Raw genomic sequence first — 27,018 nt, 5'->3', positions numbered from 1 at the left:
TAAGATATAGCTCTTCTCCAACCCAAAGACATTGGAATGATATAAAACACATATTTCGTGACCTTCATGGTACAATATACATGAGGTTATTTTATTGATAAGAATAAATTCGTCTTTAGTAGGATATGTAGACAAATTATCTTTCAGATCCACATAAAGCTAGATCCCAAATAGGTTATGTGTTTACATGAGGAGACACTGCTATATTATGGAAGTCGACAAAATAAACTTTAACAGTGACAACGTCAAATCACTCTGAAATTATTGAAATGCATGAAGCAAGTTAAGAATGCATATGTAGTTAAGATCCATGATGCTACATATTCAAGAATCATGCGGACTAACAACAACTAAAGATAGTCCAACGTCTATATTTGAAAATAATGTTATTTGCATTGCACAACTAAAGAGAGGTTATATTAAAGGGAATATTGATATCCATCAAATTCATTTTAGTGATAATGTAATATAGCTGATTTATTCACAAAAGTATTGCCATCGTCAGCATTCAAGAAATTGATGCATAAAATAGGGATGTATCAATTAAAAAATATTTAATGATTAAAATCAGAGAGAGTATCTATTATTATACTCTTTTTCTTTTGTTCAGACTTTTTTCCATTAGATTTTACTAACAAAATTTTAATGAGATAACGTTGAATTGACTATCAATCATATGAGGGAGAGTATTATAATAAATAATTAATTTAATTATTCATTGATGAATCATTTAATTCTTTAATTTTTATACCACTCTACCTATTTATAAATAGGAGGGTTTGATAGAAATAAAATATAAGATAATTCGATACCTCTCCTCTTCTATTATTAAATTATAATGATTCTGTCTGAATCAGAAGTCAAAGGACGCTGGGGACGTGACACTTTCTGTTGGATCCTCGAGTGCTCCGGTGAACCTGCAACAAAACCGAGTCGGGAGGGGTGTCCCGGCGACGGCCCTCCAACGCTCAAGTCAGGCGAGGAATAATAAAGAGGTGGCTTCAGAGATTCAGACCAACGTACCTCCGGTGAAGAAATGGAGGCCTTATATAGACCTCTCGAAGGAGCCTGGGCGCGCCAATCAAAGCAATCACCTGCTTTCGACCATGCCCAGGTATGAGTTTGTCAGAAGGGCATCCATAAGGCCATACCGCTACTGTATCAACCTCTCCATGATGTGACGGCGAGATCCTTCATTGTGCAATCTTGTGTACGACATAATCATCAGACATGTCTTTGCTGACATCCCATATCCCGAGCCGAACGAATAGGCCGCTCGGCTAATCTTTGTATCCTCGCCCTTATCCTGGCCGAGCGGACCACCCGTCGGAAACCCAAGCTCATGGCTGGGTTATCTCTGGCTCCGCTCGGCCCTGCTCAACTGCTCGGCGCGGCCATTACCCACTTAATCAGCCCTCCATCTGTCCTCAGGCTGAGACCTTTCAGGAAGTAGGTCCCCCATTCTTACCGTCGGATCATATAATAATATTATACATTATAATAATTAATAACTACCGTGTAATTTTGATAATCATAATGGTTATAATAACGTTGGAAATAGGAATATTGTGATACCCTTCCTACGAAGCTGAAAATATTTGATGGGCGTCCTTTTCATAATTTGGACCCCTTTTGAATTTTGCCATATAAAGAGAGGTTTATTTGAATTTTTAAAATCCATAAATAGAGATCCTTTTGGGCAACTGTCCATGGTTTTCCACTTCCCTCCACCGATTGCCTTTTTCTTCGCCCTTTGCCGGCGTTGATACCCTTCCTACGAAGCTGAAAATGGAGACGCTCCAGCGTGCGTTGGCTTAGCCTTTGGACATCCAGAGTCGCCTTCGCCCAAGAGCATTCCGCTACGAGTTCCAGCTCCTTTACTGTCCGGGAAAAGGTGAGTTCCTTTAATTTTTTCGAATCGCGGAGATTTCTTGTATAGATGGTTTATATTTGGTTAAGATCTTCGATTAGTGTTTTTTGTCTGTCTCCTCGCTGGATATTGTTCTCTGCTGATTTGCTTGTCGTCGCCGTTGCTCTTGCTGTTCTGCTAGTTTTTGGTACAAGATCTGAAAGATCAAAATTTTCATTAATGGTCAGAGGGATGGATTAGGGATAAGGATTTGCTTCGGAAATAAAAAGAGGGAGAAGAAAAGATCAATCTTTTACCTGTGTGAAGGATGGGGGAAAAAAGTGGAAACCGATGGACTCCCGGCACTCGCGGCGGTCGGAAAGCTTGCGGTCGGTGGAGAGCTCGCGAGTAGCCTATGAGCCCACCAAGCTCGTCAGTAGGCTTCGAACTCGCCGTTGGGCTTGTCGGCAGTGGAGGGCGTGCTCCGGGGACTGTGGAATCGATATTTTATGAGATTAGGTTCATTCTGTCTGATTTTGGGTATCCTTCGCAAATAGTAAAAGAAGGCAAGTATCTCTAATCCGTTCCTTATCTCTCCTTTCGAGTAAAAGGAGTCTAAAGGTGTATACTTTTCTCTACAAGATTATTATTTAAGGAAGGACCACGGTATGTATTAAAGATGGTAAAAGTTACTTTTTTAGTAGATTGGAACTATCACTGTCTATCACTCTATCTTTTCTCTTATCCCTCCCTACTGTTGAATGTTGATCTTACTAACACAAACCATCTGAAGGTCAAAAAATAGGATAAGGATGGAAACTGGTTGAGTGAAACTCTTCTCTTTGAAATCGGGTGTGTTTGGAAGTTCATGCCGTCTCTTTACTTTCAAGTTTCAATTGTACATGTTATGGAAACTTTATTATAATTGGGAAATTATTTTGATTTTAGCTGACACAAAAGTCAAGTCCCTACCCTGGTAGATTTTTGTCATCTTTGATTTTTTTCCCCCTAACTATCATCTTCTCGATGGACTACCAACTTTTTTGCAATCAATACATTATTTTTAATTCTCTTTCCCATGCCATCAACTAAAAGATCTATATATGTAGGTCTTTATTCATCCCCTTCAATATGGATCCCGTCATCTTTCAATATGCCCCTTCTTATTATTAAGTTTCTTTAAATTTGTATATTTTTACGGAGAATCTGGTTGATTTTGTGGTATTTTTACAACAGACATCAGTAAGTTAGCCAGTTAATAAGAAGTGGCTTAGACGTCAGTTATTAAGAAGTGTCTCAGACCTCAATTGGGAATAAGGCCAAAAGAGGTCAAGCTAGGTGGAGTTTGACCAAGTTTAGGTTAGGTCAAATATGGTTTGCTAGAACTAGAACCAATTTGGCTAAAGTCAAAAAGGAAGGGATGAAGTGAATGCCAACTAGCCCGAGTTGTTTGGAGGTTCAGTGAAGTTGGTTAAGTTCAGTTTTAGGATGATAAAATATGCTTATTGGGCGAATCATGATGCACAGTGAAGCTTGGATTAATTAATGGCTTGATCTTTGTCTACTGAAATGGGGTTGGAAGTGAGCTCTTCCCTTTTATAACCCTAATAATTGGGACCTCTTCCCTTTTATTGCCCTTGGAAGTGAGCTACTCTAACAATCCCATTCCTTGTGTTCCTTAACCATTAGTGGTTCTTATGGCTCTGGGTTGAATCAACTATTTTCAACACATGTAACTCCTGAAATTGGCTTTACTATTATTCCTCGGATTGGTTCATGTTCACATGTCTCTTTTGTCAGACATGTGCCTTCTATCTGACGGTTGGTTGCACTAGTGGATATTTTACCCACTTTATTTCTTTATAGATTGAATATTGACGCAAAAGATTGAGCATAGGTGATACCATCTCTTGGTGTTAACTTGAGTCACACTGGGGTATATTATGCTTCTAGGCATGACAAGCATGTAAACCCACTGTATCATAAAGAAATTATTTTTCAAATATTTAACACTGTTCTGCTAATCTGAATATCTTTAGTTGTTGATGCAACAGTAGAAATCATTCTATAGATTTAAATAACATTATGACCCTTGGTTGGAAATTTTCTTACTTTATCTTAAAGGGAAGCAACAATCCATTCAAGAGAGAACAATGTCGATATCAACCAGTTCATCATCTGTTTTGGCTCCAAAATTGCACTTTGATAGTGATGAAGATGTTGCTTTGCTCACTGCTGTCAATGATGAGCATGGGGGTGTTATTGTTGAAATTAAGGACCCCATGGATTCTACAGATTTCAGTACTTCATTAAGATCTTCTTTAATAAATTGGAAGAAACAGGTATTTATCTCTATCACTTATTTGTTTGGCTAAATACTTCAATTCCCTAATGCTTAGAAAACATTTCTAGTATTTAAACCACCAGATAGTTGTACTTTGTGATAACAAGTGGTTCATATCCCAAGTTTATTAATAATTGAATATGGCTGTAAAATGTGTAGTAGATACATGGTCACTAATAATTATCAAAACTCAAACTTTTCTCCTCGTTTAATAATGTATGCTAGTTTTGAGTGCATAAGTTTATAGACAAGAACTAGCACAATTCCTGCATGATTTCATGTAAATCACTATCCATTTGACCTTGCCATATGATTTGCACTAATTGTACAATAAATAATAACTTAAACCAATACATTAAATTTGTCTCACATTTTAGAACTAGAAAATGTGACAAGCACTCTATCTGAAGATAATAGCTGAGTACATAGAATGCACCAGAACAGAAGCTACGATTCAAAATTTAAATCTGTCCCTCCTTTTTTCTCAGAAAACTGAGAATGTGAAAGTACTAAATTGGAAGATAAAGTTCTGAGTATATAGTATGGAAACCTAAATTTGAGTTGAAAGACACTTCAATTTAGGCACAGTCTTGGTTGCCTAGACTTCTTCCCTGTGTTACTATTATCACCTCTGTATCCATAGGTTGTTTCAAAAACTTTAACTATGCATTATCTCAATTTTTATGCCTTCACTTGGAACAACTTTACACAGATTTGGTCTTTTGAGTAAACAGAAAAAGAAAATATATTCTTTCAAAACTTGAAATTCACATGACAATAAATATATCTAGCTTGAAGGAAATGGAATCTCTTTACTAATTATCTTATACATTGAAGAAACTTGCTTATGTTTAGAAAGCTCTCATAATAAAATTTATTAAGTGTCTATTTTGAAGTATAACAAGGTTTGAAAAGGTAAAGCTAATTGAATTGAAGAAAGTGAAGGTACATGAACCAAATGAAAATGCAAAATTTTCAGAAGATTATAATAAGGTTATTCTTGAATCGATGATGTAAATTGAATATATGAATTATACAAATTATTTATTCATAGAAAAGGAAATGAAATATCTTTTTGCTTATATGCCAATCATGATTAGCTAGATGAAATCACAAAAAAAAGAAAAGAAAAGAAAAGTCTTGGGTTTTGTTAACTACACCACCTTTATTGGTAAATATTTATACCTTCTTTCATCTCAGTTTTAGTAAGTTCTTGTACACATGATCAATTTTCCTGGAAGTTGATGGTTGGCATTACTTTTCCAATTCCTTTTTCAGGGTAAAAAAGGTGTTTGGATTAAACTTCCTATAAATCTTGCAAATCTTATTGAAGCTGTTGTTCAGGTAATTAATCTCTCAAGACAATTGCTATACAAAGCTATTACCTGTTTTTCATAAATGTGTTGCATCATTCAAAATGAAAGAGCTCTCAAAATAATTCCAAACAATATTCAAATCTTACCTGTCCTACCATAATCATGGGGGTATATTTTCTGTTAACAAAATTTCGTATCCATTTGTAGTTAGACTATTTATAGATGCAGATGCCCTAATTAAATGCTAAAATATTTAGAAGCTCATATTTTCATAAAAATAGCATTTCCTCATCTGTGGATAAACACGGTGTTCCTACGTCTCCTCGCATAATTTTATTATTAGCATCACTTCAATCACCCTGTGGAATTTTTATTGATGTAGGAGGGCTTTTTATACCACCATGCAGAACCAACTTATTTAATGCTGGTTCGTTGGCTTCCCAATACTCAACACACAATACCTGCAAATGCTTCACATAGAGTTGGAATTGGGGCTTTTGTGATGAATGATAACAGAGAGGTATCTCAAATGAAAAACGTATGCTTTGCTTTTCAATTGTAGATGACATCTAAAACCTGGCATGGGCCATCAAGCTCACTTGCTTCAAGTTCATTTACCTTGCCTATCTACTTTATGAATCACTATTGTTTTTTTTTTGCCTGGTTTTATTCACCATTGTTTTTGGATTCTTTAATGTATTGGTAGATTTTGGTAGTCCAAGAAAAGAATGGCATACTTAAAGGATCAGGATTTTGGAAGTTTCCTACAGGAGTTGTTGAACAAGTTAATATTCCAACCTCAAATATATGGCTGAATGCTAGTGTTTCTGGACTCAAGTGTTCGTTTCTGTCTAATACAAGAACCTTGTTTTTCCTTGTAGGGCGAAGACATACATGTCGGAACAATAAGGGAAGTAAAAGAAGAGACAGGAGTATGTGACAACTATGATCCTTTGCTTTGATTTTCACTACACAAAAGAGGGGGGAAAACTAGTATAACTTTTGAGATTGTTAATGTCACATTCAGTCTGTCTAAATGAATTTTATTTTTGTTTCAGATTGATACTGAATTTGTTGAAGTTCTGGCATTCAGGTATTGTTATATACTCATACTTATGTGATGATTGCATATAATCATTGTCCTGACATTTATTTTTTGAACAAATTCCTTTGCCTTAGTGCTACAATATTTTTGGGTGTGCGTGTGCATGTCATTACTTATGCAACCTAATGGGCCAAGTGAAAGTTACGTTGATAGATTATTTTAGGAACATCTTTTAAAATTAATTCAATCCTCTTAAATCTAACTGTAGATCCTTTGATGACCATATTGCTACATTGAAGTATTTCCCTTTTTTTTTTAGGAATTTGTGATGCTAAAAGGTGTCAACAAGAATTAGGCCTACTAAACTTAGTGGCGAAAATATGCAGTAAATTTTGGTTGTCCCACCCAATTCACAAGTGTGCCCAAGTTTCCCTAACATATGGCTAGGGCCATGATTTCAAGTGTCCATTGGTATCTATCTACATGATCAAAAAGTATTATTCTGGCCACATACTGATGTCAATGTTACTGTCTTACCTATAATTTTGATGGTACTAATTGAGAGAGGGTCTCTTTTGATTGGCACCATTAGAATTGACAAGAGAGGAAGATTCTCTTCTATGACTTATCCATAGATTACATATTTACATTTGCCGATTACGGGGAGAACAAGGTTTGTTTCGGTTGATACCATTCAGAACTGATGAGGGAAGAAAGTTCTCTTTCACAACTCATCCATAGATTACGAGGAGATGTAATACTATAAAAGAGAGGGGAGTTGAAGCTCCTATTGGAGCACCAACAACAAACATGAGTGATGTTGGTGTCGCACAAATTGAGATGTATCTATATCTAGTATGCGTCTTTTTAGTTCTTGTTTAGTCATTGCAAATGCAACTCCTAGTAAATAAACAAGACATATTTATGGGCATGCAAAAAATCATTCCAATACTAAATGTCTTGTTAGGATGCTACAGGAACAAAATATTCTCATCCAAAAGACATTTATTTGGATCATTAGTTGAGATTCTTATCATACCTTTATGATTTATTGTTCCAAACTAATTCACTTCATTTTCTAATTACTATAAACTTATATTTGAAGACAAGTAAGCTACATAAAACTTACTTGAGTTGATCTCAATGCGTGCCAATTGTTGGGACCATGTGAGGTGTTAACAAGTGTAACTCATGTCAAAAAGGTTAATCTTGTCTCTTTTCACAAAACAACATAACTCAAGTGCGCTTATATCACAGGAATACTGATGATCTTCATGTGTTATAATTCTCCTCTGGAAGGTCCATTTTAAACTTGAGAAACTACAAACACGTGAAAGCTATATCAGTGCTTCAAATACTATAACATTTAGGGCAGTATTACCTTTATGTGCAAAGATTGACAATTCACATAAACAAACAACTGTTGCATACTAGTTCATAGTGGTACTGCACTCTAGATTCACAGTTGCTTGCATGAGGCAGTCATATTGACGACGTCTATGTCATCATTAACATTCTCATTACATTACGAATTTACGATATCAATCCATGCACATTCTCTTTTTGTGTTCGATGCATTATCTTTGTGCATCTGTTTCTTACATTACTAGAGACAACAAATGCATCTAATTTTCACAACATAAACAGGCAGACCCACAAGGCATTCTTCGAGAAATCAGATTTATTCTTTCTATGCTTGTTGCGCCCTCTCTCATTCGACATTCACATACAAGAACTAGAGATCGAAGCTGCCCAGGTAAAGATCTTCTTACTTCGTCTCTTCTTTAACTTGGTACATTTGACTAATTCATAAGCATAATGAAATCATCTGATCGATTTCATCTCGCAGTGGATGCCGATTGAGGAATACGCAAATCAACCTTTTGTCCAGAAACACGAACTGCTGAAGTATATTCTTGAAGTTAGCTTGGCAAAGATCGACAAAGGCTACTCTGGATTCTCACCTATTCAAATAAGATCAACTTTCTTCGGGCAACAAAGAGAGGAATGCCTCTTTTTGAACAGCAGGGACTTCAACCATTAGAGACCTGTTTGATCTCGTACACTAATTAATCATCAAGAACCAGGATGAGATCTCGGCCGGATCAGATGATCAAATAGAGGCCTATGGCCGACTCCTCTATAGAATTTGTGTTCTCGAATCCCCCTCGATCCACTGTTTTGCGTCGATGCTGTTTTCTACTGTTAATGCTCTTTGTAATGTCTCATTTTGATCGATTACTTTGAGACACTTAGGTGTCCATTTAGCACAAGTTGTTCTGTGAAATCTTTATTATTAGGGATACAATTCATGTTAATTTTGAAATGTAGGCACGAGGGAGGAGTCTGAGTGATCTTTCGTATGAGCGCTAAGCGACCTCATTGACATTCTCAATGCTCGATCGAGCTTGCAATGTTAGAGGAACACGAAGAGAGGATTCAAATTCTTTTGTTCTAGTAAAAGATGAAATTGTCACTTTAACGGTCCCTCCAAAATGGCTTAAGACAGCGTCTTTGGATGGCTCCACATACTTTGGTAGGAGAGATCGTTCCTTTGTGATGCTTGTTGGCATTGCTCTGTCACTAATAGGAACAATGTAGAACTTTAACTAAAGTGTGGATGAACTAGGTACACACTTATAATTGTAAAAAAGAATTTTATCCATTTTATTATTATTTTAATAGAAAATGATAATTATTATTTAATAGAAAATGACCGATTAGTTACAAATTAAATTTTAATATGAAATGTAAATATTTTATTGGAGTAAACAAAACCAGATATTAAATATATTTATTTAGTTTAATTAGGTCGTGGGTGCTTCATATCTTGACCGTCAAGTAAAATCACGTGCTCAAAAATAACGGCCAAGATCTCCCGGAGTCGCGTCGTCTGTCCAATCATTCAGTCGCGGGGAACAGCGGCGGTCAATCCAGTCCGGTAGACTCGCAATGTTACTGTAACTATTTTATTGCATCGGTGGATTCCCGAATCTTGGAGCATATCACCACAGGATGGACGGAGATTAAGAGGTAGTAATCATGGAAAGCTTAAGTTATCATAATCCGAGGGTATAATAGAAACATTATCGTATTTAACGAGTCTTCTCGTTTTGCGGTGCCCGCATCGAAGATTAGGGTTTTCTTTCGTTGCTTTCCGAGCCGGAGATCGATCCCCATTTGACGAGATGGATCACGGCGGTGGCGGTGGGTTCCACCGTAACGAGGCGATCTCGGCGATCCAGGACGAGGAGCAGTTCTACGGTGAAGACGACGACTATGATGACCTCTACAGCGATGTCAACGTCGGCGAGGGGTTTCATCAGACGTTCGACAATAGAGATGGCGCGGGGGGTTTTCAACCGGTGGAGGAGCAGCGGAGCGACGCTCCGCCGCCGCTACAACCGCCGCAGCCGCCACGACCTATGCCTCCGCAGGTGCAGCAGCCTGTGGAGGAGGCTTCGGAGAGGGTCCAGATCCCGGGTATCGTGGCGGAACCTAAGATCGAGCGGTCCCTTGATAGATCTGGGGGTTTCCATGACCAGGGTTTTAGGGGAGGCGTCGAGCCGGCTGTTGCGGCTAGACAAGCGGCACCTCCGCTCCCTCCACCGCCTGTACCCGCTGGTAGGCCTGACATGGGCCAGCCTTCTGGTGGATTTGCGCAGATCCAGAGTCAGAATGGAAACAATAGCTTCCAAAATGAGAGTTTTCAGAGGCAAGGAGGTGGCTTCGGAAACGAGGGCTTTCAGAAGCAAGGGAGTGGTGGAGGCAGCGTGATAACTGTTGGGAATGCTAATGGAGGTGACGCAGGTGGCAGTGGAGGAGTTGGTGGGACTACTCTGTTCGTTGGGGATCTCCATTGGTGGACTACTGACGCAGAGATTGAGGCTGAGCTGTGCAAGTATGGGCAGGTTAAAGAAGTGAAATTTTTTGACGAGAGGGCAAGCGGAAAATCAAAGGGATACTGCCAGGTTGACTTCTACGATCCAATGGCGGCGGCCGCCTGTAAGGAGGGTATGAATGGTCACATTTTCAATGGCAGGCCTTGCGTTGTTGCCCAAGCATCGCCATTCACTGTCCGGAAAATGGGTGAGAACCAAGTGAACAAGAATCAACAGGTGATGTCTCAGACGCAACCGCCAGCACCTCCTCAGAAGGGCAGAGGAGGTGGCGGGCCTTCAGTTGGCAACAACAACTTTGGGCGCGGTGGAGGTGGTGGTGGAGGCGGTGGTGGAAATTGGGGAAGAGGTGGTGGAATGGGGAACCGTGGGCCAATGGGTAACATGAGGAACAGAATGGGTCCAGTTGGTGGAAGAGGAATTATGGGCAACGGCGGTATGGTTGCCCCACCGCCACCAGTTCTACATCCTGGAGCTATGATTGGTCAAGGATTCGACCCTATGGGCTATGGTGCAGCTATGGGGAGAATGGGTGCTGGCTTTGGCGGTTTCCCTGGAGGTGCAGCTGGAGCTCCTTTTCCTGGAATGATGCCTTCATTCCCTCCTGTTGTGGCACCGCATGTCAATCCTGCTTTCTTTGGACGGGGTTTGGCGCCTGGTGGTGTTGGGATGTGGTCTGATCCCAACTTGGGTGGTTGGGGTGGTGAAGAGCAATCAAGCTATGGGGAGGATGCTGCATCTGATCAACAGTATGGAGAAGGGAGCCATGGGAAAGAGAGGATAGCTGAAAGAGATCGATATGGTGCTCCAGAAAGAAGACACGAAAAGGAGAAAGAAATGGGTTCTGGACAAGATTGGCAGGAGAGGAAACACCGTGATGAGAGGGAAAGAGATTCAGGGAGAGAAAAGGAAATGAATCGGGAGAGGGATCGAGAGAGGGAGAGGGAAAGAGAAAGGGACAGAGACAGGGAGAGAGATAGGGATAGAGATAGGGAAAGGGAGCGAGAGTTTGATCGTGAACGTGATAGGCATCGAGATGACAGAGATAGGCATGGGGATCGCTATAGGCACAGGGATCGTGAACCAGAGCGTGATGAGGACTGGGCTAGAGGAAGATCGTCTAGGCCTCGCAGTAAGTCACGGGAGGTTGAACATTCAAAAAGGCGCCGCCAGACACCTGAATGATTCAGGCCCTTTGCAACTTTCTCTACTCAAAAGATCAGAAGTTTTAGTAGTTGCTTTCGCTGCTAGTCCTAGATACCTGAGAATTCTTGTAAGGGCCTGGCTCAGTCACCAGATTGAAGAAGTAAGCATTTTTTTTTCTCCTATCTATTTATATATGCTAATGATAGTCATGTGATCTCTTGGTAAGTCCTCCATAAGAATAACAAAAAGCACATCACTAATCAATGTTTCAATAGTTTCTCTTTGCTAGAGGTTTTCAAGAATAAAAAATCAGCTTCCCATAATTGTGATTAGGTTTAGTAATTATTTTAAAATAAGCATATGAATGGTCTTAATGCATTCCCCGTTTTATTGTTGTATCATAATTGTCAAATTGATCCTACATGATTATGTGTAGCATTGCACACTTATAGGGTGTAAGTTCTTAAACTTTTAGGCAGAGTCCGGTTTACAAATGTTATTAGGTTAAAATAATTTCCTTTCTGTTGGTTACTACCTTAAACTCAGCATCTTTTATGAGATATTAGATTTTTAATACATCTTGATTGTCACAATAAGAACAAACTGATGCTGATGATTTGATGGCTTATAGTTTGTGGATAATATGATCCCATATGCAAGTCATTAGATTTGGCTAATGAACATGTGAAGTATATATATTGTGGTTATCATGTGATGAAATACTTATTAGTCCACGTTATTAACAAGTCCATCAAGAAATGTTTACCACCACTATAATGTTGAATCATGCATACTGCATTCTCACTTCAAAGTTTGTTACTCTCATCAAACTTCTAATGTTTATTGTTTTGTTATGGCCATATTTTGTAGACAACTTAGGGGCGTGTGTGTCCCCCCAGATTTCATTATGTTGTAGATATGAAATGTTGTTTAAGTAACATGAAATGAATTGACAGCCAATAAATGCCCCAGTTAGGCTGTAAAACTATGACAAATATGCACATCAAACGAGAGAGAGGAATGCTAAAAAAGACTTGGTTAGCGACAATAATACAAGATAAAATTTATTTAAATATTGATGATGATATAATAGGGGATTGAGCATAAGGCATAGAAGGATCCATATAATCAACTCCACCTAGTAGGATAAGGCTTGATTGTTGTTGTTGTTCTTGTAACTTGAAATGAAATACTGAATTTGCTAATTATTATTAAAAAAGAGGTGATGTCGATGAAGATATCATTGACAGGATAAAGAATGAGTATCAACAGAATAAGGAATGGATGATTGAAAGGTATTCTTAGTCTTAATGTGACTGGCATGTTCATATTAGTTAAAATGAAAATATTATAACATTTAGCAATCCAACATGGCTTGTTGATCAAAGTATTGATATTGTAGGAAGTAACGAATTCTAAGATGGATACCGTAGTTACTAGAAATTATAAAGTAAAATAATGCTAATATTCACAACCAATTAGGTATTAACTGATAGCTCCAATAGATAAACTTTTAGAAAATAGGTTGAAATGATATATTAACATTTTTAAAGATACCAATAGATTTTATAGCTGGATTAGTTGAATCTACCGGAGACGAAGATGAAAGGGGTAGAGGGAATTTGGCATCAATGTAATAACAAATTATTTCAATTGATTTTAATATCATTAGTGATGTAGCATTTAATAGAGCTCATAGAGGGAAAGACATTGCTGATATTTGTTAGGTGACCTTGATTGTTGACAATTTTTCTAACATGTACTTTAATTTCTGAGTTTTCATGACTACATGATCTAATAAATACACCTGTCATACTTTGATATAGCCAATAACACAAATATGTAATTCCCATAAACATCAATGTGGATTCCAATTATGAGACTGACTACTTGTGTTATCTTTCGTTGATATACAATCCAAAGCTAGAATACCTAAGCAAATTAAGATGTATACAAACAAATGTATTCTTGATATGCAACCCTGTAATGGTATGCAATTATGTGGGCATGGTATCCTCAATTCTTCTTGGACCATTGATAGAGCAATTACTTCAATTGGATCATGTTTTGGTAACTTTTTATATGGTATACAATTTATTCCTCAAATATTTGCTGTATCGTAGCTTCTTTAATCTGAGCTTTCTTTTGGATACAGTTGTTTTCATTGGCATTGACCGTGCACTTTATAATTGCAGCTAGAAAATACTTTGGTGCCTTCACCTCTCTATCGGGCGACTCGCTGGCCTGTTACTGGTCTTCAGGATTGACCTAGTCATACACATCTTTGGTACTCGATGCTTAAGTTAAAATGAACTTGCTGCTGGTGATCTTATAAATGCTATTTTGGGACTTTTCTAGTGTGATTATTCCGCTGAGACACATTTTGCTAAGATACTACATCAGTTATGATATGCAATCAGTCATGGTACTTTTATGCAGCTTTTTAAGATAAATGATGCAAGATTAGTGAATCAGATAAATGATGTGTGGTCCTTCAAGGGCATTATGATGGGTTTTAGCTGACCATGACACCCTGTTATTGATATGTTTAATTAAATTGTTCTTAATGACTGTTCGACTTTTCCTTGCTGTAACACTAAGATATCCTAGCCAAATTTAGTTCCTTTTTTTTTTATTTATTTTTTGTAAATGGTCAACCCATGAAATGTGTTCCCTAGGTTCTGCTTACATTGTTGATTATGTTGTTTTTTCTTCTATTTATTTGTTTGTAGTGCCTAATATTATAGGCATGCCTAAATGTGGCAATAATGGGGAATATTTTTTGTTACATTCTCCTCCATGTAAATACTTGCCATAGTAATGAAAATTATTCTTTTTTGAATTGGAACCCTCATTCATTTATCACATTGTTCTTGGTAACAAGAGTCTTTGGAACTATAGTAGTAAACCCTTCAGCTTCTGAAATGATCCTAGAGCAGTGAGATCTTATTGCTGACTTGGCTGAGAGGAGGCCAGCTTATGAGTTATCTCCTATATCCTCCCTCTTACTGGCTTGAGGACAACTACCATATCTGTAAAACATCGTTAGCTGAGTTCTCCCGGCACATGGAAGCTGTACACTATTGGAGTGCCATGAAGCTCTGTGTCATCGAGTGTAGAGGTTGGATCCAATACAGTCATGTGGATGAGTTTGTAAGTTCTTTCATTTTTTGCTGTCAACTATATCCTTGAGCACCCAGTGCTAGCCTCTATGCACTGAGTCTCCTGAAATCCTCAAATTTACTGATCCAAACATCAGAAGCCCTCAATGAGACTCATGTCTTCGTCATCAGCATTATACTTTGCTAGGGTTACGAGATGAAACATAGTTCACTTGAGCTCACAGCTGTTGCATTCATCTGCATATGCATGATCTCTAATTATAACTTGCGAAGTAACCCCAGAAGTGTAGAACTAGCGATCAGAGTACCGAGTATGCCTTTTAATAGTTGTAGCAGTATTGTAATAAAAATAATTAATTGCGAATATAATCCTTCACTTTTAAACCCATCAAGAACTTTTGAATTTGATTACTTATTGATATTTTGAATTTTTAAAAATAATTTTTTCTGATTTATTAGTACTATAAACTGTCATCTACATTATATAAACAAAATGTTAGGAGGAGATAACACAAAAATGGAATTGTACGTAACGACAAATTTATTATTATTATTATCTAAAAAAATATTCTCAAATAAAATAGGAGACAAATATCATATTCCATTTACAAAAAGTAAATCTTTGTGCAATGACACACCAAGATTCTTGTTTCAATTAATGATGATGGAGATAAGATCATTATGATTTTTTTTTCTATTGAAAAAAAAAAAATAAACACCAAGATGTCACTGTTTGATAAAGAAGAAGAATTTGATTCTTTCTAGTTCAGTCTAGCACAAAATTGATGTGGTCGCTTTTTTTTCAACTGTCCTGATAGCAAATATTGCTGTGTTTAGGGAGGTAAACGAGTCGAGATGAGTGAACATAAAGAGGCTTGAGTTCGAGCTCAGCTTGTTATCCTTAAATTTGAGCTCGGCTCGAATTCGATTCGAGCTTTAGTTCTTAAGCTTGAGCTCGGCTCGTAATAAAATTAAATAGCTCAAGTTCGACTCAAGCTTAGTTCGGAAAAAGCTCGTTTAAAAATTAAACGAGATTAATTCGAGTTCGTTTATGATTCTGCCCGAAAGTCGGGGAGACGGATGCTGGGGACGTGATGCTCTTGCTAACTTCCGGTGAACTTCGCTCTCGCCTGCAACACAAGCAGCGTCAGTGCCGAGCCAGGGAAGGAGTCCCCGGCGATGGCTCTCCGACGCTCAAGTCAGTCTCCGACGAAACAAGAAGAAGCAAAGAGAGTTGTAGCGCAACAGTAGAAATCGCGAGAAAAAAACATACCTCCGCCAATGCCTGGACCCCCTTTTATATAGGACTCCTGTAGCATGTGTGCATGCTTCTTAAAGCGGACACACTTTCCCAAGTTTTTCATGAGAAGATATGTCAGTCAAGTGTCCCTGATACAGTACCTTAACAAATCGAGCATATCTCTGAAGTGACAGTGGAAGCTTCCGTCGTACTATCCTCTGTCTGGCCATGCCTCCTGTCAGCGACACTAGCTCCCAAAAAGATATCGAAGGATATCCCGCTGTGTCTATTGCTTGGTCGAACGGAATGACCGCTCAGCTAAAATTATGTTATCCATGTGCTATCTGCTGCCACGCTGAGCTGAATAGTCGCTCGGCTAAAAGTCCGCTGTCGCGCCGAGCGGGAGAGCCGCTCGGTCGGAAATCCGCTGTCCTGATCTATTGCTGGGCCGAGCGGGAAGGCCGCTCAGCCGGAAGCTCACTGTCCGCATGCTCGACTGATGTGGAGTCTGTTGTTAAGCCGAGCGGGGGAGCTGTTAGGCTCGGCTTCTACGCGTCCCTTGAGCGTCGGTTTGATTACTCCCTGTGCCAACACGATGGGTCGGTGTTCAACCCCCAATCGGCATATAACTCGCCCGATCGACTAACAACATCCACCTATTGACTATCTTGACTATGACCTCCACGCGACAGTAGGGTGGGGCCCCGCCTAATCACCGCATCAATATGTATATATATAACGAATATGTTCATGAGCCTCTTAATAAACATGTTCGTGAGCCTCTAAACAAACATGTTTACAAGCTCACGAACCAAATACTGTTAAGTTCGAGCTCGATTTGATAATGTTTTCGAGCTCGAGATTAGTGTTGAGCTCGGCTCGTTAACTTAATCAAATGAACTCGAACGATTTTTTTTTTTTTGCGCCGAACCTGAATAGCTCGCGAGTGGCTTAGTTCGTTTATACTCCTAGTTGTGTTTCTATATCTACTCTAAAATATTTATGAAATAAAAAAAAAATCAAATCTAACAATGGAATTGTTTGTTTATTTACATATATTTTTTTGTTTATATAAGATGAAGGAAGCATCCTTAGTTGTGATGATGAGGTGGATAGTCACTTCACATAGGTTTTAAAACCCCCACTTGCTTTTGTTTGTTCCTTGCCATCTTATTATAAAATTTGTGGGCTCAACTAAGCTTGCTCATTTTTAAATTGAGAAATGATAAATAAAATTAGGAATACATTTTGATGATGAAATCCAAAATGAAATACATTTGGATGGTAAAGTGTAGTAGTTCTTTGTCTATAAATCCCTTTTCTCCTTTATTTAAAACTCTTTATTTAAAAGTAATATTTTGGATATTGGATAAATGTTTAAAGTATTATTATTTTTAAAAGTCAAAACAAAATACTTTTTGGAAAATGTAGTTGTGAGCAAAGTGGAAAGTATGATGATGGATATGAAATGCTCCCCACTGGCGTTTAAAGATGTAAAAAGCAAAAGCTACAACAACTTTAAGCATCTCCTTAACTTCTTTATCTCACCACCATGCAAAAACGCCTGCAATGCGCCGCTTCCTAAACAAACACAATCTAACACCAAATTTTAATATTGGTATTTTATTTATTTTTGAGGCTTAAAAATTAAAAGCAAAAAGAAAATATTTTACCAAAGAACCCCTTAAAAATTAGAAAGAATTAGAGATAGTATACTGAATTTTATATATGATATCATATACTATATTGAAAATTTAGATATAAGAAAAATTATACTAATATTATACATAAACTTTAGTATATCAGATTTTTTAATATGAAATAAATTTTATATCGTCCATATCATTTGTAAATTATAAATTATTAAATCATATAAATAAAATTATTATTAACACAATGATCGATATATTTTTTGAAACTTATTTTTTCACCAATTCTAAATTATTCTTTTCATAAAAGGAAAAAAAATATCATGAATCACAATGGTACTTAATTTCAAAAATCAACACCATCTGCATTTTCAAAATCTACTACCATATTGGTGATGAATTTCGAAATTCATAACCCAAATAATGGTGAATTTTAAAATTCAATACCACTATGATTTATGCTGAATTTTTAGGGGTATCAAAGAATTTATTCGGTATATATCAAAATATTAAAAAATAGTAAATTTTATATCGATATTGATACTGAAAAATTTGATCTCGTATAATATTGTTTCAAAATTTTTGGTATATCAGATTTTTCGATATGAATGGTATATATCTATATGGTATGTAGGGTGTATCAAAATTTACGATAACTTTTAGAAAAGATCAATTTGTGTTCTATAAATCTATTTGTTTTTACCAAAATGTGCCTTTGGACTTGTATTTCATGGCTATAAACTATCTTTAAAATCAGCTTCTTGTATGATTTAGAATGGTGTTTATGATAAGTTTTTTTTTTTTTTTGAAACACATCTTGTTGTATCTTTTTAAAATTTGGATCTAGTTGTGTCTAATATTTCCGACTAGCTGTTTTTGGATATTTCTAATAATCAAGGGCCTTGTTCGACAAAATAGTGAAAATCACTCATCATCCTCGCAATGGAATATAATGATTGGGTGAGAAAAAGTGTCATCTAGTGGGCAAACACTTGATGGAGAAGTTTGTTTTTGAATAGATATATTGAAGTGGGAGAGTGTTTCATGGTTCTTTCCAATGGTTAACAATTGGAAGGAGAACAATTCCATGAAATGAAACGAAAGAAATAAAATTAATGTAAGAAGCAACTATATGAAAGGAAGCATTTTTCTTTTGTTTATGAGAGGCACTTGAAGGAAGAATAGATTCATCATTCTAAATTTGCTATGGATTAATATGATTGATGGAAATAAAATAAAAAAATAGTATCTTTTTTCATTTGATAAAGATTGGAAAGGATTGGACCATCTATTATATATAAACTTATCTTGAGAAAGGATTGGACCACCTATTGTATGTAAACTTATCATTATCTTTGCACATGGCTCCCTTTATCTCTTTTTTTTTTCCATTTGATAAATATTTTATTTTTTTTCCTTTTTTAATAAAAACTAGAAAAGCAAAAGCGTAAAACAAATCAAATTTCAAGGCAAGAACATATCGGAAAAGTTTAAATATATTTCAAATTATATATTCTCAAGGTTTTTTGTTTCGATATTATTTTTGTTTAAAAAAATATTGTGTTCAAATAAACATGAGTTCAGTAGATAGATTATAGTAATCGTAACAATATGGTTTTATATCGAGTTTGATGACGGATAAATTTATATAGTCGGCAGAGTTTATCGAAAGGAGTATGTTTACTCAACTTCCTTAGAGGAGGAAAAGTAAGCGTGCTTGAAGACATTTCATCAAGCTTCTACAAGCTCATAAACTCAGTACAGGTTCGAAACAAAATTGTCTTCGGAACAACAAAAAAAACAAAAAAGGATGGAACAAAATTGATCGCTCGAGAAGTCTTAAATCTTCAAACCAACAAGGGGCTTCGCGATGAACTTGGGGAAGGCATCCCCAGCCATGATGACCACAATCTTGGGCTCCATGTCTAAGGGAAGGATCACAACTTGTTGCGGGCACGCTGATTCGGGGTCGCGGTCAGGCGACTTAGACCGTGTACAAGCAAGCACGATGAGTGCAATGGTGATGAGGCCCACCATGGCTGCAAGAGCTCCGAAGAGATAGGGAAGCGGAGAGCTCCATGACTGCAATGAGCTCGAAGGGATCATGGTGTTGTATGTATTTAGTGTGTAAGAAGAGTTGATGAAGTGCCATAAGGGAAGAGGATCTATTTATAGATGGTAAAAGAAGTTAGGGCGTGGGCCATGGTTAACCAAGACAGAATTATTTTAAGGTTTGGATGGCTAAGAGGACCTTGTTCCATGTTGGCTTAAGGAAACCGTTCGACTAGTGTTGTAACCGACAACCAGGTTGTCGGTGAGCCAACTCCGACTATTGCTTGACAAAAGAACCTTAGAAAAGGTCATTATGCGTTTGTCAATCACACCCGAGCTTTGAATGTTTGAGTAACTCTTATCCTCGTCCTCGGAGCGCTCTTCGAACAAGATTGAGTTGATTAGTAACTCTTATCCTTTTTGATACTGATCAACTATAGCTTCTTGATTTATCTCTTCATAAATGATCATGAAATTGACCATGTGAGACCGCTAAATTGATGAATTCCACCTTTTACTACCATCAAATACCTCTTATATAAAAAAAAAGACATGAAATGAAGATTCAGATAAAAAAATACTCGGAAGCTTGCATTTTGACACATCAAATACACGAAGCTGATCGATCCGCCGCCCATACTCGGAAACTGTTCTTACTAGTCTCCTTTTCTGGGCTGTGATTTTCATAGTTCAACGAAAAGATGAGTTCTTTTCGTTAAGAATCATCTTTAGGCTGCTCGAGCAACAATATTTCATCAAGGAATTTGATAAACAGAGAAACTATTTTGCAGATGTAACAAGAACTCATGGTCACACAGATTAAGCATCAGATTTAGCTTCCAAATGAGAGATAATAAAAACTTTAGCAGTTCTTCCAGATGAAGAACAATTTTAATCACAAATAAAGAAAAAGTGTCGGAACAATTTGAGGATAATGCATTTGATTCTTACAACTTGAAGAATAAGTAAAGTCAGGCAGAGAGTAAAATGAGTAAACTACCAACAGAAAGAGTAGCTTTCAATGAAAAGGTTGATGTATCACAACTATATGATGCTTATGCCATTTGTGTTATGATTATTATTATTTTTTATTCTTTGTGATCACCTTTCAAAAAGGATATTAAGAAACCGAGCGTGAAAGAATATTTGTGTGATAAATCTTTGCGCCGAACAATTCTCCAATGGCTTCAAAGAAGAATATAAATCAGAAAAAAAAAAGGCAGCTTTGCTTACAAAGGAGATTGAATTAGAAATAGGAAACAGTGCGTTGAAGAAATATTTGCGAGATAAATGTTTCAAATGAAGGTAGATTATACTGCTACTAGCAATAACTGAATCAGAAAAAGAATATAAACATTTGTCATAACTGAAACGAACGAGAATGCAGAAATAGCACATTAAAGAACATTGATATGATACCATGTTGTTCCAAAAGCTGAAGACCTTAGGAAAGAAATACTACCCGTAACACAGACAGACGATGTGAAAAAAAAATGGAAAGACGGTTCTGGAAGAAAGTTGTTCTCATAAAGAACTCAAGAGCATGTGAACTTTTTATGAACGAGCCAAGCAAAGCTCAAATTATTGACAACTGCACGGTAAACCTATAATCCATTTTATGTTGGAAGAAAAGTAAACCTAAAGCCTGAGTTACAGTTTGTCTGCTTCCGATGAATTTGACGAAGGAAAAGATTGTCACTTTTGTTCGCCGTAATGAAGAATGCCATATACGTCGACGATGCCGGGAGGAAACACCGGATCAGTAGCAGCCCGTACTGCAACTTTTGCAACAGAGGTGACATTAACTGGAGGCGTGAAGAGAGGACCAACCACTGGGATGCTACTAAGTGGCTTTACATGCTGGAGAACCTGTGGCTCGACACAAGAAACAAGGTGAGTTCAAGTTTCAATTTCTCTCGCTGTCACAAATGTAGAGATGATGGGCTGTACCTTCTCTAACGGTGATCCTATTAGGCCTAGAGGTATCTTCATATTCCCAACTCGGCGTGTTCCGTGTACAAAACCTGGTCTGAGAATCACTCCTGCAAAAAAGTAATTTTTTAAAAGAAAAAAAATTGCTACATGATGGTGTTAAGAAATTTCTCCATCAATGGGACTACCAAAAGATCAATTCTATATTAATAAACAGGATAGGAAGAATAACCTCCATATGTGAACTTTGATAACAGTTCTGCTTCAGCAGCTCTCTGAACCATAAATAGCAAATTACATGATATCAGAAATATAGAATATAGAATCAAATGCATTCATGATCAGATGTCCTTTTAAAGAGAAGTTAAAGTGACGTAATATAGCAGTGTATATTTTCCTCCATCTATCTCTTAATTTGTGGAGCAATCCAACTTCATTTATCATGTAAGAGAAAGAAGACAAGTTTATGCATCAAACATTGAATTTGATAAGGTAATGGAGCAAAAGCAACAGTCAAAGTACATAGAAAATAGTAAGCAAAATGCTAAAAGGACATCATATGATAAAGAAGTGTTAATCTGGCCTACATCATCACCTATAAGGGTTGCAGTACAGTATAAAGTTAATCTTACATTAAATGAAAATCAATGAATTAAAACTATACACTCAGTCAAAACCTAAATGCTTACTCTAAGAAAACTAGGAAATTGTGAATTAGCACTGACAGATTCATTCTTCAGCTTTCCTTTCCTATGGGGCTTAATTGTCTTGCTGATCAAACCTGGACATTGGTGGCACCTAAATTTACAAGGAAAGGGACTAATGTAGGTTGATTTCTTATGTTCTTCAATCAAACCACCATATTACTAATGAAGGGGACATTAGCTGCTGCACGGAGTTTGCAACAGATGATCAAAGACAGGTAGATTAAGCTGCTCTGTAGGAGGAGAGGAAGGCCATTCAGTGTCAATCGGCATGAGTCTAGGTAGAGGAATTCAAAAGAAGAATGCTTATTCATATTCAATGCTTACTATATTCTACTGCCTAAGAAAAAATATTCTTGTCAATTGCATTACCTAAATTAAATGTAACAGGAATAACTGGTGGAACCAAAAGATCTAGGAAAATTTGAGATAAGACAAGCGTCAACATTTAAAGCACTTTAATACTCCTGATAAAGCAGAAAATTCTAACACTATCCAGTTAAAACAGATGCTAACACAATCCATAATCTGGGATGCAAATTGATTTGACTTACAACATGCAATACCAACTATCAAACAGTGTCAACTAAAAAAAAAATCAAACAGAGATTATACATAAGCCTGAGATAAACTAGAATATTCAACAAAGGCATTGATTGATCATTGAGTCCCGAGAAACAAGTCATTATTTTCTATAATTTGTAGGAAAACGGAAGTATAAAAAAGAAATAAAATATTATACCTTTCCCTCAAAATACCCTTGCAAAAGATAATTCACTGGACCAAAATCAGCAGCTGATACATATACAAATCTTTTTACACCTGCCCACAAGAACAAAAAGGCTAGCTAATAGATATTTTGGTATACACATCATTTATCTTTACAAGAAGAAATTCTAAGTCTTACACCCTTCACAATAGCATCCTGAAATGAGACTATAAATACTTGAATGATTTCAATCTATTCTTAAGTTGCAAATCATAATCCGAGTCTGGCATGCAATCTTTACTTCACAGTTTGTCATGGAGTGTGATAATAACATTTTAATATCACAACTCAAGAAATCAAATTGAAACACTGAAGTAAATTTTTTCTGTAAAAAAAACAAGAAAAATTCAGGTAAAGAGCAGTGAAATCTGTCATGACCATGTTTCTTATACCAACAGGATTCAGTATTTTTCACTTTTCACATGCGTACAAGAACTAGGAATCAGAAAGGATCATCAAGTGGATATAAGGAACTTTAGCAACTAGAATGAAAAACAGAATATGAGGAGTAAGTATTAGGTAATTGAAAGAACTAACTAGCATCCAATAAGAAACAGAAATCACTAATAAATACTACCTAGATACATAATATCAATATAGAAATTTAAGTCTGACTTCTGGTAGATAGGAGTAGGAAAAAAAAAGTATCTATTATACAGATTAAAAAAAATCTGATTACCAGCTTAAGAAGTAAATGCATTGTTCAGTCTTCCACAGGGATATATTACGTAATATCCATTTTCAAGCCAAGCATTTAGTTCATTTTCAAGTGGCTGCATCTCTAAAGTATGAACATTAAATTTCCAAAATCAATTCCTATTTTCTTCTTTCAGACAATTAATTCAGGAAACATATGTCTATTTAAACTATAAACAAAATAAAAGCAAGTTTAGTTATTGAAGAATAAGACCAACAAAAGATGGCGTGCCTTTTTCAGCAGCTGCTCTTATGGCATTGATGTTTGCAGTCCCATTGATCTTGTACATGTGGGACTGGGATCCAAAGCCTCCAACACAAGAGATCTGTTAAAATTTATATTCAAGTTACCAAAACCATAAACTGAATACTATAATAGCTAATGACATTGTCATTACTCCAATAGAATAACAAGTGAACATGAACAAATTGTTGTTTTATCATCTTCACTGTTTGATGGCAATATGAATAGCTATTAAATTGTGCTATGTTAGGCAACTGTGCCATGACAAGAGGGTAAACATTTTCCACTTGAATAATTAGAAAAACTAATGTGATAGTCGCATATCCTAAAAACTTCAAAAATGCAGCATGACACATTCAAAATTGAAATAATAATAATAATAATAATAATAATAATAATAATAATAATAATAAATCCTCCAGATGCATGACATATCAACACTGTATGCCATATGAAATGTGGATTTCTTCAAACATTTGTTGATCCCAAATCACGTGATATTCATATTCTTACTATAATGGTGTAAAAGTTCAATCATTTTGCATAGGCAAAATAATCCATAAAATTGTTTGCCTCCAGGCAAAAATGGGTAGGTGGCCAATATGCATGACTAAGAAGTTGAAAGCAATGCGCACCACAGAAGACACATTATTCAAAACATCTTTCCAAGATTCAGGTGCGAGAAGGTTTCCTGTCAAATAGAAAGGTTAGACTTAGATAATGAACTCAATTTTTTTTGAAAGGGAAAAGATCCTTTTTCTCCAACCTTGGTGCCACTCAACTTGATCAACCCATGGCTCATGTATTGATGTCCTTCCAGACCTAGGTAACAAATAAAGCGTCAAAGCTAAGCACATCCTATGCAAGTTCAATCAAAATCAAGGTGCTAAAAAATCACAATTTGTGAGCTAAAAGCAAGAAGGATCTGAAAATAAGTCGAAAGGTTCCAAGTCTTTTGTTTGACCCATTGGAGTTAGAACAGGATGCATTTAGAATGGAGCTGCATCACAATAACATCTTAATTTTTCAATGTAACTGATTATTCGATGAAATTTCCTTGTTTTCTCACAAACAGAATCCTCAGCACCAGCAAAAAATCATTACACCAATCTAATGGTTTACTATGCCAGCCAATCTAGTGGAGAGACGGAATATACCAAGAATAAGATAGGAAAGTTCCTAAAAACCAAAAAAAAATTAATAAACCCCCAAACTCATTATAGATAAGGTTGCAATTCTATTAAAAAAATCAGATTGATTTTTATTCAATTAAAGACAAACTGCCAGGATGCCAAGGCTACAATATGAGCAGATAGAGCACGTATGCACCTGCTGAGACTAGAAACAAATACTCCTTGCTCCAAAGCCTCTTTGCAAACGTGTGAACCAATGAATCCATTGCCACCCAGTACAAGTAACTGTTATAAGAAGAATAAGAATTAGAAAAAGAAAAAGAGTGAGAGAGAAATTAGCAAAAAGCTTGCAACATCAATAGGCAATAAAGAAACATCACCTTTTCTGACGGTGGAGGCGATGCTCTTATGGTTTCTGCTTCATCCACTTTAGGAGGCGCATCTGCACGATTGGACTCGGTCGAAAAGGATCTTCCACATCTCAAAAGACGGGCAGAACTGTTTCCGGAAATTCATACTATAAATAAGGGAAAGGCACATCTGACTAGCTAATAGATACTTTGAATACGAATTCTTATGTGTGTGTTATCCATTAACATTATCTAATTGAACGATATGTTTCAACAGTGTGTGCAAAGAGGAGAAAAGTCATAGATATGTTGCAACCGTTCTTACTGCAAATGAAGGATCAAAATTTAGACATCAAAAGAGTATTTTGAACCCCCCCCCCCCACAAAAAAAAATAAAAAAATAAAAAAAAACGTCACTTGCCGCAGAAACTAAGTTGCTACAACAAAGATCTATCGTAAAGGACGGCTTGTTTCGATCGGGAACGAAAAATTGACGCGACCATGTATTTAGAAAAGAAAGGAAGGAAAATCAAACGATCGAGAAGGTAGAATCGCAAGAGACGCTCACAGCGAGCGGGAAGCGGAAGAGTGCTTGAGGATCAAACTCGAGACAATCGATCTCATCCTCCTCGGCGCCCCCAATTCTTCTTCGTCTTCCTTCTGTCAGCGAGGCAAAGGCGGCGCCAGATGCAGGGGTGGGTTCGTTCGGAACTCTGAAATGCCCCTTTTGCCTGGTTGCAGGCCGACTTGCTCCCTCCCGTCGGTTGCGTTGTCAAAGCGCGGACTGCCCAGTGATCGACCGGCGAACGTAGCAGCCTCGCGATTCACTCACTCGCTCAAAGTCCCTCTGACCGACAATGGGTGGTACCTGCGACGGGCTTGCGAACTTCGATGCTGCCAAACCGGATCGGATCGGGTCGGGTCGGATTAATACGATGGCTCCATGGGTCGAACCGGCTGCGATTGCCAAAATCGAAGAAGCCAACATTGGCCCGACCAAAACTTAGCACCAAATATATCCACAATCAAACAAACAAATATTCTATCTCAATTTTTTTAATATTATTAAAATCAGCTATTTGATATTAATACACTTTAAAAGGATTATCGGGAATGAGAAATTGACAATTTGTCAGACCACCGAACACCTATCTTATTATATAACTTTGACCAGAGTTCATTTCTCTACAAACTACATATGTGAAACATTTTCTAAGAAAATTTCACATGAGTTTTTTTTTTGTTTAATGATCTTCTGTCTGTCGAACATTCAAATAGCAAAATGATTGCAGATACCTGATATATTACCATCCCTATAAGATAAACACAGCAACAACAAAGAGGAATGTCATTAGAGAATAAGAATAAAGCACTATAATTACTAATTGTATATGGCATCGTAGCACAAGTGATCTTATTTAGGAGAAAGTAAACTCAACAGTGTTTGTATAAATTAGCCAAAAGCATTGTTTAGGAGAAAGGAAGCCTGCAATGCAATGGAAGCACATCACTCGAATGAGCATAAGCA

The 27,018-nt window shown here is 36.9% G+C and overlaps 3 protein-coding genes across 3 annotated transcripts; 2 read left to right on the top strand and 1 right to left on the bottom strand.

Moving 5' to 3' along the window:
- The first annotated feature begins 1,705 nt into the window (after positions 1 to 1,705).
- LOC122047700 (nudix hydrolase 2-like) lies at positions 1,706 to 8,872 on the top strand. Its single transcript, XM_042609134.1, has 9 exons — positions 1,706 to 1,894; positions 3,974 to 4,191; positions 5,472 to 5,537; positions 5,892 to 6,029; positions 6,216 to 6,293; positions 6,391 to 6,441; positions 6,568 to 6,602; positions 8,202 to 8,310; positions 8,404 to 8,872. The coding sequence occupies exons 2-9, from the start codon at positions 4,003 to 4,005 to the stop codon at positions 8,596 to 8,598; spliced, it is 861 nt and encodes a 286-aa protein (XP_042465068.1). The 5' UTR covers positions 1,706 to 1,894; positions 3,974 to 4,002; the 3' UTR covers positions 8,599 to 8,872.
- Positions 8,873 to 9,664: 792 nt separating this feature from the next.
- On the top strand, positions 9,665 to 14,441 carry LOC122047699 (cleavage and polyadenylation specificity factor subunit 6-like). The gene is made up of 2 exons (XM_042609133.1): positions 9,665 to 11,759; positions 13,795 to 14,441. The coding sequence occupies exon 1, from the start codon at positions 9,743 to 9,745 to the stop codon at positions 11,636 to 11,638; it is 1,896 nt and encodes a 631-aa protein (XP_042465067.1). The 5' UTR covers positions 9,665 to 9,742; the 3' UTR covers positions 11,639 to 11,759; positions 13,795 to 14,441.
- Positions 14,442 to 21,052: 6,611 nt separating this feature from the next.
- LOC122047698 (uncharacterized protein At1g32220, chloroplastic-like) lies at positions 21,053 to 26,402 on the bottom strand. Its single transcript, XM_042609132.1, has 10 exons — positions 26,059 to 26,402; positions 25,521 to 25,638; positions 25,337 to 25,425; positions 24,774 to 24,829; positions 24,643 to 24,698; positions 23,996 to 24,089; positions 23,041 to 23,120; positions 21,827 to 21,869; positions 21,613 to 21,704; positions 21,053 to 21,531 (listed from the first exon to the last, which is right to left on the bottom strand). Exons 1-10 carry the CDS (start codon positions 26,112 to 26,114, stop codon positions 21,358 to 21,360), a joined length of 858 nt encoding a protein of 285 aa, XP_042465066.1. The 5' UTR covers positions 26,115 to 26,402; the 3' UTR covers positions 21,053 to 21,357.
- Between the last annotated feature and the right edge of the window lie 616 nt (positions 26,403 to 27,018).

The sequence above is a fragment of the Zingiber officinale genome, chromosome 2B, assembly GCF_018446385.1.
Source record: "Zingiber officinale cultivar Zhangliang chromosome 2B, Zo_v1.1, whole genome shotgun sequence".
Taxonomy (NCBI): Eukaryota; Viridiplantae; Streptophyta; class Magnoliopsida; order Zingiberales; family Zingiberaceae; genus Zingiber; species Zingiber officinale.
Note: the sequence above shows the minus strand (reverse complement) of the source record. Positions and strands in the feature narration are given on the sequence as shown.

Bases quoted from the DNA above. Each gene is read 5' to 3' on its own strand.
- LOC122047700 (XM_042609134.1), top strand. From the start codon at position 4,003: ATGTCGATATCAACCAGTTCATCATCTGTTTTGGCTCCAAAATTGCAC. The intron at 4,192-5,471 runs GTATTTATCTCT...TTCCTTTTTCAG, and splicing joins TAATAAATTGGAAGAAACAG to GGTAAAAAAGGTGTTTGGAT. The intron at 8,311-8,403 runs GTAAAGATCTTC...TTCATCTCGCAG, and splicing joins TAGAGATCGAAGCTGCCCAG to TGGATGCCGATTGAGGAATA.
- LOC122047699 (XM_042609133.1), top strand. From the start codon at position 9,743: ATGGATCACGGCGGTGGCGGTGGGTTCCACCGTAACGAGGCGATCTCG.
- LOC122047698 (XM_042609132.1), bottom strand. From the start codon at position 26,114: ATGAGATCGATTGTCTCGAGTTTGATCCTCAAGCACTCTTCCGCTTCC. The intron at 21,705-21,826 runs GTTATTCTTCCT...ACTTTTTTGCAG, and splicing joins ATCAAAGTTCACATATGGAG to GAGTGATTCTCAGACCAGGT. The intron at 21,532-21,612 runs GTACAGCCCATC...GTCGAGCCACAG, and splicing joins TAGGATCACCGTTAGAGAAG to GTTCTCCAGCATGTAAAGCC.